Source organism: Malus sylvestris, chromosome 2 (assembly GCF_916048215.2).
Source record: "Malus sylvestris chromosome 2, drMalSylv7.2, whole genome shotgun sequence".
NCBI classification, from domain to species: domain Eukaryota; kingdom Viridiplantae; phylum Streptophyta; class Magnoliopsida; order Rosales; family Rosaceae; genus Malus; species Malus sylvestris.
Window position 1 is genome coordinate 14420428 of NC_062261.1, and position 17750 is coordinate 14438177.

At 35.1% G+C, this 17750-nt stretch overlaps 1 protein-coding gene across 2 annotated transcripts; it reads right to left on the reverse strand.

Annotated features, from left to right (window-relative positions):
* Positions 1-732: 732 nt before the first annotated feature.
* LOC126589324 (histone-lysine N-methyltransferase CLF-like) lies at positions 733-8878 on the reverse strand. Of its 2 annotated transcripts, XM_050254592.1 has the most exons (17): positions 8619-8876; positions 7858-7962; positions 7434-7753; positions 6079-6240; positions 5416-5500; positions 5089-5244; positions 4957-5004; positions 4810-4881; positions 4003-4712; positions 3383-3518; positions 3044-3267; positions 2716-2847; positions 1797-1887; positions 1575-1622; positions 1371-1499; positions 1209-1286; positions 733-1129 (listed from the first exon to the last, which is right to left on the reverse strand). In XM_050254592.1, exons 1-17 carry the CDS (start codon positions 8679-8681, stop codon positions 938-940), a joined length of 2751 nt encoding a protein of 916 aa, XP_050110549.1. In that variant the 5' UTR covers positions 8682-8876; the 3' UTR covers positions 733-937. The 2 variants fall into 2 exon arrangements, 1 of the variants encoding a protein (XP_050110549.1); XR_007611793.1 differs by lacking the exons at positions 733-1129; positions 1797-1887 and having other exon boundaries at positions 1267-1286; positions 8619-8878.
* Positions 8879-17750: the final 8872 nt, after the last annotated feature.

Genomic DNA, 17750 nt, shown 5'->3' on the forward strand with positions numbered 1-17750 from the left:
ATACGTTATACCACAAAAGCGTGTTGTGCTATTTTCCCTTTGGTAAGGATTTTATATCAGTGAATTTTTTTTTGGCAAGGTTTTTGCAAGGCAACATTATGGGCATCCACCACCATACCAATGTTTGATAAATGTGATGCCCGATTTTTCTCCTTCGCTTAGGTTTCATCCACTCGGTTTTTCATACAAGATTTTATCGATGCAGTTATCATTGATTGGTGAATATCGAAGGGAAAGTATTGTAAATATTATTAAGTGACTGTTTACCTTGATCATATGTAATATGTAATGAGTTAGGACATTTTCTATGTAAATTCTAAACCTATAAATAAGCTATATAATGAGAAAATATACACTCTGATTTCTCCCCAACCTTCTGTTTATCTCTCTATTTCATAGTTTATTCTAACACAATTATAATGGAAGCACTTTGCGTGTGGTCCAATATCCTAATAGATAAGGTGTTAAGTTTCTACCCATGTATCCCGAATTTAAAACTTTCCCCTCCCCTAGTCACCAATATTAACAATCCCAAACGAAACATATAAGCATTTTTTTGTAATTCCCAAAGTAGCACCTGATACCTCCACTTCTAAGTGCCTTTTTTATATAGTAAATTCTTATCGTGCTACTAATAATTTAGCAGAAGCATTTCCAAACGAGTTTTTCATCTTACTAGTCAATGTATTCGGTGACATATACATCTATGTTTTAAATAATAAGATCATGCCATTTAAATAAAATTAGCTTTTGGAATAAACATGAATTGCTGGAAAATGTAATTCAATGTTTCTGTTTTGAGAAGGCAATGGCCTCTCTCTCCAACAAAATGATCAAGAATACATCTGTGGTCAATGAAAATGATGCATCTTCTCTAACTCTAAAAGAATGGCCAAAGAAAGAATCGTAAATCTACTGATTCAAATTAATCTTCCGGTTAAGCAAGCTTCTTCGCACGACCACTTGAAGGAGCTCCATCGTCCTTTTTTGACCCGGATGCCTCAGGCTTCCGCGCCCAAGCAGGAGCTCTGTCAGGCTCGTAACGGTAATCATAGAAAAGTTCCTCTCCTGCAGCAATTCGTTCCTTGGCAAATATGCCCACCCTGTGATCTCCCGCAACCATAATGACCTGCCATGGACGGGTTTATGGTCATATCCAAAATGTTTTTAGCGGGAAAAAAGAAAGAAAAAATATGTCAAAAAGGTACCTTCGCATAGCAATTTGGATCTGGAGAATGGTTGGCAAACTTCAATTTATCACCCTTTCGATAAGCATCAAGGACAAACTGCACAAGACAAATGCTTATTCATGCTGTTGAACAATAGGAGGTTAGATATGACGTCAAATCAAAAGGTGTTGATATACATGCCTGATCGTTCAGATTGAAGAGAAATGATGAATTTTCACGGTCATATATTTTTCCACGCTTATCTGCTTCACGATGTGAGATCAACTCCCCAGTATACTCACCAAGGTATTCGTGCTTGGGGACACTATTCTGATGGGTGGCAAGGAAAATAAGCCAGCGCAAAAGGAAAAGCACACACAAGATATCATTAAAATGGAACACTACCTTCAAGAACGCACCCCAGCCAGATATGTCAGATCTTCCAAGTAAGACCTGAAGATAAATTAGGATAAAAGCAGTCATTACTAGAGGACTTCAATCATTTGAGTATTCCTTCCGCAACTTCAACAACCCGTGAAGTAAATTTTTCACATAATGCGCTAGATTTTGACCATGGATCTATACAAGGAAAGAAAAATAAATGAAACAGTAAAGAGGTGTGATTACCCTTTGCTGTTGTTTCAGAAGAAGCTTCATATTTCTACACTCATAATTGTCACCTCTTTGGCTTGGAACCCCAAGGGTACCGTCACCGCAACTGAAAAATGAAATTTGACAGGTCCGTACGTTGAAAGTTTAACAGAGAAAAAATGCAGCCCACATTTGTATGAACTTATTTCTTAGTCACACAGCACCTACTGCTCCTACCTTTATATATTCCATATACATAAGCCTACGATAAGTTATATTGTCCAAACCCTGCGCATACTTAAAGCATAAAATGCCACGCCATTCTGACTTATTAGATAAATTTCAACCATTTGATCAAACTGTAAATTTCAGAAACGAATTCATACAGTAGAAAATGAGCATTGTTCACGCAATCACCGGAATGGTGGAAAATCTTTAAGGGATTAATTGAATTTGCTACCACTTAATTATGCCTATCTGATTCAAAAATGTGGAAAATGGTGTAGACATACAGAACCATAGATTAGGCATAGAAAATTTAACTGTGATACTAATTTCAGCATTGCAAATAAATACGGTTAAAGTTAAACGTGCTCAAAACTAAAAGTTATAAATCCGATCACAACAATCACCGGAATGGTGGAAAATCTTTAAGGGATTAATTGAATTTGCTACCACTTAATTATGCCTATCTGATTCAAAAATGTGAAAATGGTGTAGACATACAGAGCCATAGATTAGGCATAGAAAATTTAACTGTGTTACTAATTTCAGCATTGCAAATAAATACGGTTAAAGTTGAATGTGCTCAAAACTAAAAGTTATAAATCCGATCACAATGAGGCATGAGCTGTCTGAAGCACATCAATAATGCCATGCGTCATAGTCCAGGCTCCAAACACATCACTAAGTAACACGAAAAGATTTTTCACCAAACAAAAAGTTATAAGCGCACCTGACCCAGCAATTCCTACAAACATCCGGATCGCATTCCCTGTCTGCAGCAAAACAAGGACACTGACGGCTTCGGCATTGACTTTTAGCACAATGACAGCCTCTAAATCTATTTTTGCAAGTCTTTGGACACCTAGACAAATAAGTTTGGGCAGATAAGTTTGGAATTATCATTGGAAAAGCCAAAATTCGACGGACATGAACTAAAGAAACAATTAAATCTATGAAGCCAAATCAATGAGGTCAGCTGTAGAGCAAGAGAAAATTTTACAAAAGCCATTATCTGTCCTTTTTCAGAAATATAATTATCAGGAAAAAGAAAAGCTCACCCGCAGTACTTCTCACAACAAGTCCCATTTTGTAGACAAGAACACTGTTTTCCACAAGCTGTTTGGCAAGTACATGGATTATACTGCCTGCAAGGCTGATCTTTTCTCTCAGTAATTCGTTTCCTGATTGAATGGTAAGCAGCAGATTTCCAAGTATACTTCAAACGACGAACTCTACCCCTTCTACGTAAAAATTTTGATCTTCTTCTAGCTTCATTATTACCCTAAAGTTCGTTTCAACATAGACAAAATAGAATCACTTGTTTGGGCAGAGAGGGTTCTGTCATAAGTAGATAAGCCTATAAAAAAAAAAAGGACTATAAATCCATTTAAGTCAACCTTGGAATACCCTTCAACAAGGGAGTTTGCAGCATCACCTGCTTGGCAGGACATCTTACTCTCTGAGAAATTCATATACTGAAACACCTCCCAACACGTTTTCATACCATTTAAAAGGTTCCTTGCTATTAAGCAGCTGCGATGAGAGATGTGAAACCCATTATAAGATGGAAACAGGAAGAAGTACGTTAAGTAATTAATAAATCCAATGGGCTATCCAGACATAAAGATGCAGTTAAAATCAAAAGGAAACTCTCTACCACTGGCACAGTTGCACCTTATATTTCAAGAATGGATGTTCTTAACCAAATTTTTCTGTATCCACCTTAGGAACTTCCCTAGACGATACGGTAGATTGATTACAAAACTATAGGATGCTAAACATTACAAGGTCAAGGCATACCCACATCAAAACAAAAAATTAAGACATACTCGTGAACTCTTTTCTTTTCTTTACTTATTTTATTTTGAGGAGGGTGTGGTATTGTGTGTCTGGGTTGCTGCTCTTTGTGCAGATAAGTTTACATGTATCTAACTAATACCCAACATCAGTACCATTAACTAATTACATACACAACAGAAAATAAATCAACTAAAGAAAACACATTACATCCACTGACCTGTTGCTGCCAAATATCTCTCTGCCTTTCTCAAAAAGGCCCTTCTCAATGGTTTTCCATGTTTTATCATCACTTAATTCTTGTTTATATATGTTTTCATCAACACATTCTTCTCTCCTCAAATTGTCATCACTACTTGTGGCAGGTGGATCAGCGATCATCTCATCCAATGCACCATCAAGAGATTCACCCAGAACAACTGTATTACTGCCCTTGGCAGGTGATTCCTTCCTCCTAAACCCTCCACTGGTAGAAGATTTCAGATTCTTTTGTGAAGAAGAACTAGTGTCTTCATTATCTTTGGATGAATTAGATCTAAACTTCAGATCACTTGAACAAAGACCAACATTAACAATGGAATCGGAATCAGAAACCACCATTTTCTTCTGCCTCTTCTGCATGCAAACTAAAACACGTTCTGCAACTCTCTTGCTGTTCCTCTTACGAATTCCACTTTTTCCAGCTAGCCTAGTCTTTGTGGGCGATTGATGATTTTTATCACTACCCTGCCTGGATCCATTCTCTGAATCACTGCTTTCTGAGATGTTTTTTGCATTTGATGAAGCACTTTCACTTTGGCCAGACTTTGACTTCTTTCTAGAAGATTTCTTTCTGGTTGATATTTGAGCACTAGCACCATCCAATGACGTGGCATTTTTTTCTTCAGGATCACCATTGCTCACTCTAGCAATTCTTTCAGACTTCAGTACCTAAAATGAGACAATTTGAAACCACATAATCATTTTTTGCCAATTCTTTACACAATTCCCAGCTACACATCACAGTAATCATGTGCACGACACATACTGATCTATAGCAATTCGGACCGCATGATACTTTTTCATCATCTGGGGGTCTCCAAAGAGGTTGTTTCTCAATCTGACAATAACTTTTATCAGCACAGGATATAAAAGTCTGGTGTCACGGTCAGACAGCTATTAAAAAATTACTTACAGGAAAGACAAGATCCTGTGAACATCCATGTAATCTGCAATCAAATACCTGCCAAAAAGAAACAACCGCGGAACGGAGTTAGAAAAGATAACCCAACAAACATGCAAGTGAAAGTAGAAAAAGAATACTTACTAGGCAGCGACGACAAAATAGGTTGTCAAATGAATCGAGAGCTGCATCCAGATCTTTATCAAGAAAAGAATTCCCAATTTGTGAACTGTCTTCAGTATCCCTATTCTTACATCCCCCCGAAGCCTCCTCTTCCTTTAAGAGAGTATCATATCTTGCCTGTATAAGACGTTTGATGGAGTTTCATATCTCTGTAAAGCCAGCACAAAGCAAATGGGAAACGGCTGGACCAAAGCTTACGCTGACTGGTTTTTATCATGTTATGAATTGGAAACAAGCATGGCAGAATGGCAAGCATTCCTGAAAAATAGAAAAATGAAACTTCCATACCTTGACTTCAGATGGACTTCTAGAGAAATATTGTGCTAATGACTCCAGCACTGGATCAGAGATGCCAACTTCTTTTATAGCCGAGCTGGTAAATTCAATGAAATGTCCATAAAACAATTAGTTCACTTTTCATACGGTATATAAGCACATACAATTTCAAATTTGAGATTCAACATATGTTTAAGGAAAATATATCAAACTGAAATTATTATGTCAAGATGATAACCTAGGTCTTGGACTAATATTATTGCAATAGAGGACTGAATATAAAGGTCAGTTCAGTTCACATTTATATAGTTTCCGCATAATGAAAAGAAATAAAATAGTAATTCAATTAACTCAACTGTACCCAGTACAAAATGGACTTTGGTTTCTTCTCCCTTACAATGTTGTATGTTCAAAATTGACCGAGCTATTATAAAACTGTGTCCATCCCAGAGAGAGAGTGACAGGCACTAAACAAATTTAACTCTTCCGCTAAAGCTAAGGACTATAACCATAAATTAGGTCAGTGAAAGCCACTTGAAGTGGTATTATTGGCTAAGACAAAATATTCTAGGATTAGATGTTGATAACTTATATATATACCTACACTATATTAGGCCTGCACACAAAAGGAAATAAATCATAGTTTATCACATTAGTAAACATGGTTATACCAACCGAAGTATAAAGTCTTCAGATTCAACAAAAACCCTTTTTTCCTCTTCTTCATCAACTGCTTCCTCCTCACTATCACTACATATAAGCGCTTCACCTCCATTTTGATCATAATAAATTCTTCTTCGACCTACCACTGACTGATCTTCTGTCATTCTTTGGTTTCTGTACCACATATCAAAAAAAAAAAAAAACAATGATATCACAAATAGGCACAAATGAATAGAAACGGAAAGAAAAAAAAAAGACAGACGGATTATGGGCTGGTTTGGTATTGCTGTGCTTTGAAAAAAAGCTGCTGTGAGAATAAGCGGCTGTGCTGTGAGAATAAGCGGCTGTGAAATAAAGCAGCAGAGTGTTTGGTAAACTTTTTTGTAAAAGTGCTTTTGGAAAAAAAAGCAGTCTGATAGTGGGTCTTTTCATTAAAGGAGCACTGTAGCTCCGTGTGCTTTGAAAAAAAGCCAGTTTTCCAAAGCTGCAAATAGTAGCTTCAGCTTTTTCCTTTGATTTTAGCTTATTCTCACAGCAGCTTCCAAAATAAGCCATTTTTTTCAGTTTACCAAACACCTAAAACCCTTACAGCTTTTTTTCATGAGTGCTTTTTTTTTAAGCATCTCACTCCCAAACTAGGTCTATATGACATGAGTTTCACATTGTTGAACAACAATGTAAACCATCAACTAAAAGAGGCCACATCCAACAAATAGTAGAACTCAGTAACTGCATGTTACCAGATCCAATTAATAGTGCAATACAAGATGACACAAAAGTCAAACGAGTAAAGTGAAAAACGATATATATTTGAAGCAGTAATCGATGGATGTTAATGATGAAATGGTCTCTAAAAATTGCATGATCTAATTGGAAACAAGGGAGAATAAGAGAAAAAAGAGACCAATAAATACAACAAATCTTATCTTGCTTATAGCAAAAGGTTGAAGACATAATAGTAAATGTTTTCTCTTGTCCGGAATATTAAATCTATTTCAACCAGTCACTGCTATTCAATAAAATGTACATACAATATTAGTTTGGAACTACAAAAAGAGTATGACGAATGAGACTGATTCCCTTTGTACTATTTCAATCTCATTTCAATCTCTTTTCAATCTCTTTCCATGAACATAGATTAAACCATACAATATACTTGCAACTAGCTGATGTTCTGTAGAAGGACCTCAAATTTCATTAATCAACTTATAAATTTAATCTTTTTGGTGTTCCAGAATGTAAAACATATTCCCCTTCACACAGGTGAACAAGGACCATGGAGCATGTGATAATGATATGCAACACAATAATATATTCAAGTTGAAGTATATGGGTCATGAAAAGAATAGACCATGTGTAGGCTAAACCTGTCCAAAAATATCCATGTGGTATAAGGGGGTAGTCTTTTAACTTCCAGAAGCTTGATAGGACGAACAGAACTCTTGACTGCTACATTAGATTCTAGTAGAACTGCCGTGGACCCATGACCATCTTCTTGAGAGCTATCGTTGCTCTCATTGCTTAATTCAATTCCATTTTGCAAGGCAAATGCATCTTTTTGCCTCTTTGTCAATAGATCTACACTTCTACTAGCATCAGTTAACCTACTACTTCCTCTTTCCGTTGACAATTTATACATGTCGTTGGTGACACCAGCCAACTTCTGCTTGTTTACCTCCATTCTTTTCTGCAATGAGAAAATACTTAGTATTATGAGAACAAAAACCTGATGTAGTTCTATTACTTTCGGGTATCAATACAATAATCGCTATAAGATCCATGAAGATGCACCTTTATAGAAGTAGCCCGGTTAAAAACAACTTGCTTCTTTAGATTTTCTATGAGCAGTGAAATCTCCTTCCGGGTTACATCCATGTTTTCTTGCGATCTCGTCATCTGCACAAACTAGATGTTAAGTGTGATCCAACTTATAACCCTAAATTATAAAATACCCAGACAAAAAGTAGAATAAATAAGCAGGTAGAAGTCACGCTGGAGTTGAATGAACACAGAACAAAGTGGTTCAAAGAGCGGGTAGCACTCTCTATCAACAATTTGAGCACAAAAAGCTATATCCAATCTTTCTATTGCAATCACTTTTTAAAATGCAAGCTAAGCAGGAAAAAATAAAACTACGTCCAGAACTGTCGATCAGCGAAACTATTTTTGCAAATGCTGTAGTACCATTCCTAAGTTGAAAGGCATTCGTTGAAATCACATGGTAAATTAACCGAAACATAGATAGCATCATCGAAATTGGCACTTAAAATCTAATGAAGCAGAAGCCAAATAAACAATGCTGCTACATATCTCTCCAAATCAACCCACATTGATAAAATTCCTACACATATGCACTTATATTAAATGCATATTGAATGTATATAAATATAAAAAACAAATATATATATATATATATATATATATATGTAAAGGCACACACATTGACCAGATTAAACTCAATACAAGAGCTTCCATTAATGGCATAATTTAAGCAGAGTTTTCATTGATTTACAGAGAGAAAGAGATCGAGCAGGAGAGCCGAAGGATTATACCGGAGGGCCCTCGTGAAGCTCCGATCTATTGGCGGAAGCTGAAGGCGAAGCCTTCGACGCCATTGTTGGCGGCGAAGCTGGGGGAGGTTATTCGGGCCGGGAACGCAATTTTGGACCGGATCGGATCCGATTCGTACAGAGGCAGCAGTCCTGGGTAGGACTGGTGAAGTGTACGGTAGGGTTTGGGAGAGAGGAATTTGGCGGGTCGGGCTTGAAACGCTAATCAGGTCTCAATGTGGGAGGGACCGACGGAGGATTTTTGGCCGTTTTAACGGAGACGTAATTTCATTTATTATTTTATAAAATAAAATAAAAAGTGGAAATTAGAATTAGATGCCATCGTCCAGACGTTTTTAACTGAACATTTATGCTTTTTTTTAGTTTTTTATTAAGCTTTTAAGTTTTTTATTAAGCTTTTAAGTTTTTTTATTAAGGCCACCTTCAATTGAAAGTTGGTCAAATGGCTCGTAAGCCCTTTAATCCTTCAAGAAATTAATATTTTAAGAAATAATGCAGGGATATATTTATTATCATTTCCAACCGAGGGTCAAAGGATTATAGGGCTAGTTTTAGCCCTGTCACAAAAACCGTCTCTAATCGATGGTCAAAAGGCTATAATATGGAATGTGAAGAATTGAAATAAAATGATGTAAGATAGTATGAAATGGTGAAAATATGTGAGAAATGATGTAGGAAAAAAATTAGAAATTAAAAAAAAAATGGGCTGGGACAAAAAAAAAAACTTAAGCCCTAAGCCCTAAAGTGGGCTGGGCAAATGGAAAAGAACAAAAAAATAAAATAATAATTCTAGCTGGCTGAAGATGACCAATTAGTTGGTCCTTTTTTGTCCAGTAGGGCCCCCACGAGCCCTTTGGCCTGACCCTCGATTGAAGATAGTTTTCAGGCTATTTTCAACCCTCTGTCCTTCTGGACCCTTCAGTTGAAGATGGCCTAAGATGCTCCGACTTGAGCCATTTCAGTTTAATTGAGTTTAATTACATTTCAATTTCAATATTTTATGGCTTATTATATTAATATCTCACACATTGTTGAATACATTCCGCATACTTAATAAATCTCACATTTGCTTTTTCAATTAAAATTTTTCTTAATACACCCCGCATACTTTTCAATTGTTTGAATACACCCCAAATACTTGGAGTTATCCTTTATATATATTCTCTAACTGTTCTTATTATATTTAAAAAAAATCAATTTAGGCATTATATTCTTGATATGCGTTCAAGTAGTGAATTTTCTCTATTGAAAAGAATTGGTAGCCTTCCAAAAAAAATGGTGGAGAGGGAAGCAACATAGTATACAATCATGTGTATTTGATAATTACATTAACTTTAATTCTATTGGTTGCTACTACTTCAGTGGAGAGTCTTTTCCGCTATAAATATTGTGAAAAGTTCATTGCGTAATCAAAAGGAATATCAATGGTTGGTGATAACATAATAGTTTATACATACATCAATGTTTTTTCTTTCATTGATAATGGAGATATAATGCAAGTGTTTTCAAAATATGAAAATGTTATGTAGTGGACAATTGTAACTTGTATTGTTATTTGTTTTATAAAATTATGAATGATGGAACTACGGTTTTTTTAAGGTTATTATATGTCTAAGAAACGTTTGTGAAATTTTACATGTGATCCTCTGAATAATATTTATCTTATATCTGCCACTGCCAACATCAAATAAAAACGTACCAACTCTAAATTAAAACGTACCCAATGATTGAACTATATCAAAACTGCATATTTCATCATTTTGGAATAGTTTAAAAATATGTTTGATTCAAAGAAAATGCTCTGGAAGATAAGTCTGAAACAACTTTTAATTGAATTGGAGATAAATCCAATTACTATAAATAGTATTAGTATTTGCCTACACATTTTGTATGTATGAACATATTTTTTTAGAAAATGAGAAGGAGAGAGGGAGAGAGAGATAGAACGTGGGGGGAGTGGGAGGTTTTGTTTTTGTTTTTTTATTTTTTTATTTTAATTTTGGAGATATTTTAACATCACATGTAGGTGAGATTTCAATAAAAACAGTAAAATATGGACTTATGAAATTACATTATTGTCCATCATTTTTTTGTGTGATAAAAGACTAAATTGTCCGTTCACCCTCTTTTGGTTGACAAAGAGGGTTTCATTAATTAGTAGAGATAATTATGAATCAACAAAAAAGCTATTGGATGTTGATTAGTAAAAGAAATTTTCAATCAAAAACTTAAAAGGCATAGATGTTTTGTGTAACGAATTCAAAACTTAGGTGTCTGTATTAAAATATCTCGAAAAAAAAATGTCTTTTAAATTTTTTTTATTGGTAGGAAATTGTGTTTTTTGGGTCAGCAAGAAAGTGTAAAAAGTGCAATAAATTGCGGCGGGGGAATAATCATCGTCTATTTTGAATGTAGCCTCTAGTCATTAATATTCTTTGATTGAAAGTATACTAGTTTTTCAACTTTCTATCAAAGTCCTTTTGAGTTTGTACCCTTAACCTATTATTATTAATAGGTTTTTATCTCAGCTTTTTTTATTTTAAAAATAAAAATTTGTATTTTTTCAAGGTAATTAATTTTTTTTTCATTCAATTGTCATAATTAGTTGTCTGAAATCAATTTATTTGTTAAAACCAAATTTGCGCACTTCTGTGGATGGAAGAAATCCGACTTCTTGTAAAGAGAAAACACCCACGATTAACCTTGGGCCGGTGGAACATCGGTCAAAGACTATGCAACGGTTAAGTTAATAAGCAACTAGTCATGTGTGCACATGTTATACGTGTGTAATTAAATTTGGCTGTTTTTTGTTATAAAAATATTTATATCACTTTAAAAATATATATATATATATATATATATATATTTCAAAAAAAAAAAAAAATTGGGCGTGGAACTTTGAAGAAGAGGGTAGGGGGGTGGTTTTAAAGTGGGAGACGTGGAAGAAAAAACCTCCTCCATTTTTATGACTTTTTATATTAGTACCCAATAAAATATTGAATGCACCCGACATATAAATTTAATATTAAATAACTTATTTACCGTATTATGCAATGACAGTTTTGACCTTATTAAGATTTAAAAAAAAACAATTTCTAAATACACCCCAAATCACTTGTAGCGTATTATTTATCTTCTCAACTATCAAAACTCTTCCATCATCTATTGTTGAATAAAACTGTACCCAATGAAACTACAAACATGTTAATTGAGAAAAATTGCTTTTGATGAATGGAACACGAAATCGATGTTTCGGAAGCTTCACAAGAGGTAAGACTTCATATTTTTCATTATTTTAGTGATTTCGACGACATCGATAATTATTTAATCTTACGTTTGCTGCGTTATTTAAGCTTTTATAATATGGGTTCTAGCATGAAATTAGTAATAGACTGAGTACGAGGTCTCCTAATAGACTATTTAAACTAAGGTTACTGCAACCCTAGCTTCCTAGATCTTTGGTACTATCTTAAAGCAAAAAAGAAACTGTTAGCAAAGACAGAGGGATGACAGACGGGCATCATTAAAGACAAGCATACTCTCTCATGCCACTTTCAAATGATTTGAAATCTTTCGGCTAACTAAATGTTCAAATGATTAGATTCAGTCCCTGAAAATTAAAAATGAGTGTTACAAGATTTGAGAAATGTGAGGTGTATAGAAAATATGGGGTGTATGTACAAAATATAAGGTGTATATTGAGAATGCGGGGTGTGGAGGGAAAGTACGTGAAGCGTATTAAGATAATTTTTAAGTGAAAAAGAAAATGTATGGTTTATTAAGTATATGAGGTTTATTCAACAATTTGTGGGGTGTTAATATAATAAGCCTTTTTATTTATTATTTACTTTTTAAATAGGATGTGTTATGTTTACCTGGTTGTGAGGTTCGTGTAAAAACTGAAAATTTAAGTGATATGTAATTACTAAATTGCCATGTCTTTTAATTTTGTTTAGCTTTGATGATAGGGTTAGAACAGTAATTTCATAGACTTTTGGTTGACAAACAGACTTCTATTAATAGGTAGCTTAGATATTAAAAAAAAAGAGTAATTAGGTTTTCATCCTTATTTTTACTACTCTATTGATTAAAACCTTATTACTTTTCAATTTTTGATCAAGGTCCTTTGTATTAATAATATCATTAATTATTTCAATAATAAAATATTTTTTATTTCTAAATATATTCATTTAATATTAAAAATGTTACAATTAGTATATTTATATTTATGGCTAAATTTTTTATCATATATTTTTATTTTTAGTTTGTACCCATTTTTAATTTGCAACCCTTTTTTAATTTGTACCAATTTTCCTTTCAATTTTAATTTGTACCCATATATTAATTTCTTTTTGTGCCCATATTTTTTAAAGTTTTATTTGTATTGTACCCATATTTTTTTATTTATTTGTATCCATTTTTATTTTTGCTAAATGTACCCATTTTGAAGAATGTACCCATGTTTTGATACAATAATTTTTTGGTTATTTTTTATGAATGTACCCATGTTTACACACACACACACACAATAGTATATTTATATTTTAATATTTTTAATCCCACAAATTATGTTTTTTATTTAAAATCTCATTACTATAAACAACTATAAATTTTAATTTTTAATTTAAAAAATATAGTAACGTACATAGAAATAAATTATCAATTAATTTTAGGGACTTGGATCAAAAATTGAAAACCAATAAAGTTTCAGTCAAAGATTATTCATAACTAGGGACCGCATCCAAAGTTTCCCTAAAAAAAAATATCAACTTGAGCATTATATTCTTGATATGTGTTCGAGTAGTGAATTTTCTCAAATGAAAAGAATTGGTAGTCTTCCCAAAAAATGGTGGAGATGGAAGGAACATAGTATATAATCATGTGTATTTGCCAATTATATTAACTTTAATTCTATCGGTTGCTACTACTTCAGTGGAGATCCTTTTCTGCTATGAATATTATGAAAAGTTCTGCGTAACCGAAAGGAAGATCAATGGTTGAGTGATAGCATAGAGTGGAGAGTCTTTTCCGCTATGAATATTGCGAAAAGTTCTGCGTAACCGAAAGGAAAATGGTTGAGTGATAACATAATAGTTTATATAGATATCAATGTTTTTTCTTTCATTGATAATTAATGGAGATATAATGCAGTGTTTTCAAAATATGAAAACGCTACATCGTGGACAATTGTAACTTATATTGTTATTTGTTTTATAAAATTATAAATGATGGAACTACAATTTTTTTTTTTAAGTTATTATATGTCCAAGAAATGTTTGTGAATTTTTACATATGACCCTCTGAATAATATTTCCTAGATCTATCACTGCCAACATCAAATAAAAATGTACCAACTCCGAATTAAAACGTACCCAATGATTGAACTATATCAAAAAGGCATATTTCTAAAAAGGGATGTTTTGATATAGCCCCCTCGTTTTTAAGCTTCTTAGACTAAACATATGTTTGGTTTAACAATTTGGTTAACCATTCTTTTACAATTTTTGTGCCATGTGTATCTTAATTTACCCATTTTGATGTCCCTAAATTACATGACCTGCCGTAGCTTTTAACAAATCTGATTTCGGTATCCAGTTTCTTCGCACCAAAAGAGAGGAGGTTCCTAAATTCTTGCTAACTGATGTCTCAGAGTTTTAATTTAAGAACAATACTGATTGTTCAAGATAATAAGAATTTGAATTTAAAGATATTAATCTTGTAAATTTAAAGATTTGAATCACAATAGTACACTAGTTCCTCATTTAATTTGTCGATTTGGAAAACAATTTTCTAAAATTAGAATTCACTATTGTTCACCTAGGCTATTAAGATGGTCGACAACGATAAACTTCTGAACTCAACACCCCTACAATCAACTACAAATCATGAATGAACTGTTTTTTCTGAACTAAAGTACTATAAGTTTTAAACGCCTTTTTTTCATAATAAATTTGTAACATACCAGGAGTTTGGTACTTTAGTGAATCTTATGTTGACACATATTGATTGTTGAGTTAAAAAATAATATGAAATTAAAATGTACCAGACGTTTGGTACGTAAAGGTTTTATTTTTGAAATATATCCTTCTGATGAAACGTTATACAATGTGCGTTTGAGACGTACCTATTGTTTGGCATATCTGTATGTTAGTTCAACAAGTAATGATTATTTGGTATTAAACTCCCAACTAATTGGTACATTAATTAATGTTATGTTGATACATATTGATCATTTGGTTCGTTAAATAATATTGATTTAGAAGGTACCAGACATTTGGTATTTAAAATTTTTATTTTTGAAACGTACCCATCTGATTAAACATTGTACAGTGTGTGTTTGAAAAGTACCAATTATTTGGTATGTCTTTGTATGTTATCTCGACAAGTAATGATCATTTGGTATTAAACTACCAACTAACTGGTACATTAATTCATGTTAATTTGACACATAATGATTGTATGGTTATGTTTGTACCTGAATTTACACCTTCGGCCCGCGTAATCGAGGCCGTTGAGTGAGCATAGCTTCACACCGTCGAATGAGAAATAGAGGTAATTCATTTTGTTATTATTAAAGGATAATGTTATGATGTTTTATCATAATTATCTTTTAATAATAGTTTATTATGAAGGATGAGATGTATTTCCAACTGGAAACATGTCAGCACAGTTCAAGTTGATATCCGGATGTGGGTGTGAAGTACAGTTCAAAATGGATTTTAAAATTTATTTAGGTAGGATCATGATACATGATGATGACCTTGGGTGATGGATAAGACAAGGAGTCTAGGAAGGCTAAGCTTTTGGTGGAGATGTGATAAGCCTAGGTGGTAATGATGATACAAGAAACCTAGGTAGACTAGGTTTTTGCATGGTGATAAAGTTTTCTACTAGAGGTTTTTTAATTAGATCAGAAGCCTAGATGGGCTAGGTTTCTGATGTGGTATGACAAAGCCTAGATAAGCTTTATTTTAGAAGTTGCGAAATCTAAAGGCCACGGATCAGATTTATTTCAGCTAGTTAGAGTTGCAATCAGACTCTACACAATTATCTAGCCGTGCCTAGCAAGCATACAGTCACTATAAATACAGATGCAATGACAACGGAAAAAGCTCATCCAATTCAACACACAACTGCCATGCGCAAATTCTCTCAATAACCTTGAGATTTTTTATTTTCTTTTTCTCCGACACATCTTCAGTTGGCATAAACAGCACTGTGAATGCAATTGGTGATATCTTCAGTTGGCATAAATAACATTGTCGCCGTAGAATCAGCCGATCTCGTAGCATCTTCAGTGGGCATAGATAGCACTGCGTCGAGGGCGATTGGTTATCTATCCAAGTCTTGGTCGAGAAAGATTTCCGAATCTTTGTTGGTTGAGGTCACCTCATCAGCCTTCTCGGCGAAGTGAGGTGTTACAGTTTATTGAGCTTGGCACATAGCACGCCGAATTATTTTATGATTGGATACTCTTAAGTGGGATTTAGAGTTCGACATTTCGATGATTGAACGACGTTTACTGTTAAAACTTATATCCGCTTTGAGTATTTGTGCCCTTACACTTTGGTGTCGATTCAGCGTGAGTTTACTCTGACGAATACCATCACAGTGACTGAATCCGATGACGACGATTTGTAAACTTCGTAAGAATAGTAACCTTGTCTTCAGGTTTGAGAACCCAGGGGGCCGAGACATGTTCCTTTTCGGCCGCAATCGCAAGACATAGAAGTTAGCCGCCACCCAACACAACATCAACATATTTTACCCCTCGGCCGAGCTCGGCCGACGATTTGGCACGCCCTGCATTCAACCAAATGACGTAGTTAGCTCATATATTACTCGGCCTGCGCACCACGTAGGCTTGGTAGTTTTTAGGGTCAACAGGTTCATGAATAAGATTAATTTAGAACGTACCAGAGTTTTGGTACATAATATTTTATTATTGGTACATACCCGACTGATGCAATGTTATATCATGTGAGTTTTAACCATGTCTTATTTGGTAGGTGTAAGATCTCATATCGCCCAGGAGTGAGGATCCTGTCAGCCCTATATGTATATTCTCATCTTTACCTAGCACGAGGCCTTTTGGGATCTCACTGGCTTCGAATTCCATCGAAACTCTGAAGTTAAGTGAGTTCGTGTGAGAGCAATCCCAGGATGGGTGACCCACTGGGAAGTTCTCGTGTGAGTTCCAAAAAACAAAACCATGAGAGCGTCGTTGGGGCCCAAAGCGGACAATATCGTGTTACGGTGGAGCCGAGCCCGATATGTGGTGGGGGCCCGGGCCGTATGTGACAATTAATTATTGTAACATCCCACATCACTAGGGGAGTGAATCCTCTATGCCTTATATGCACATGCCCACCTCCTTTAGCATGAGGGGGTTCCGTCGGAACTCCGAAGTTTCCATAATGGGTGACCCACTGGGAAGTTCTCGTGTGAGTTCCTAGAAACAAAACTGTGAGGGCATGGTCGGGACCCAAAGCGGACAATATCATGCTACGGCGGAGTCGAGCCTGTGATGTGGTGAGGGCCCGGGCTGGGATGTGAAAATTTGGTATCAGAGCCAATCCCTGGTCAGAAGTGTGCCGACGAGGACATCGGGCCCCTAAGAAGGGTAGATTGTAAGATCCCACATCGCCCAAGAGTGAAGATCATGTAAGCCTTATATGTATATTCTCATCTCTACCTAGCGCGAGGCCTTTTGGGAGCTCACTGGCTTCGGATTCCATCGGAACTCTGAAGTTAAGCGAGTTCGTGTGAAAGCAATCCTAGGATGGGTGACCCACTGGGAAGTTCTCGTGTGAGTTCCCAGAAACAAAACCGTGAGGGCGTGGTCGGGGCCCAAAGCGGACAATGTCGTGCTACGGCGGAGTCGAGCCCGGGATGTGGTGGAGGCTCGGGCCGGATGTGACAATTAATTATTGTAACATCCCACATCACCCAGGGGAGTGGATCATTTATGCCTTATATGTACATGCCCACATTCTTTAACACGAGGCTTTTTGGGAGCTCAGTGGTTTCGGGTTCTGTCAGAACTCTGAAGTTAAGCAAGTTCGCGCTAGAGCAATCCCATGATGGGTGACCCACTAGGAAGTTCTCGTGTGA

Excerpts from the sequence above, each read along its gene's own strand:
- LOC126589324 (XM_050254592.1), bottom strand. The coding sequence starts at position 8,681 with ATGGCGTCGAAGGCTTCGCCTTCAGCTTCCGCCAATAGATCGGAGCTT. Across the intron at positions 4,713-4,809 it reads GTCCGAATTGCTATAGATCA|GTACTGAAGTCTGAAAGAAT; the intron begins GTATGTGTCGTG and ends GTCTCATTTTAG. Across the intron at positions 1,888-2,715 it reads TGTAGGAATTGCTGGGTCAG|TTGCGGTGACGGTACCCTTG; the intron begins GTGCGCTTATAA and ends TTCATTTTTCAG.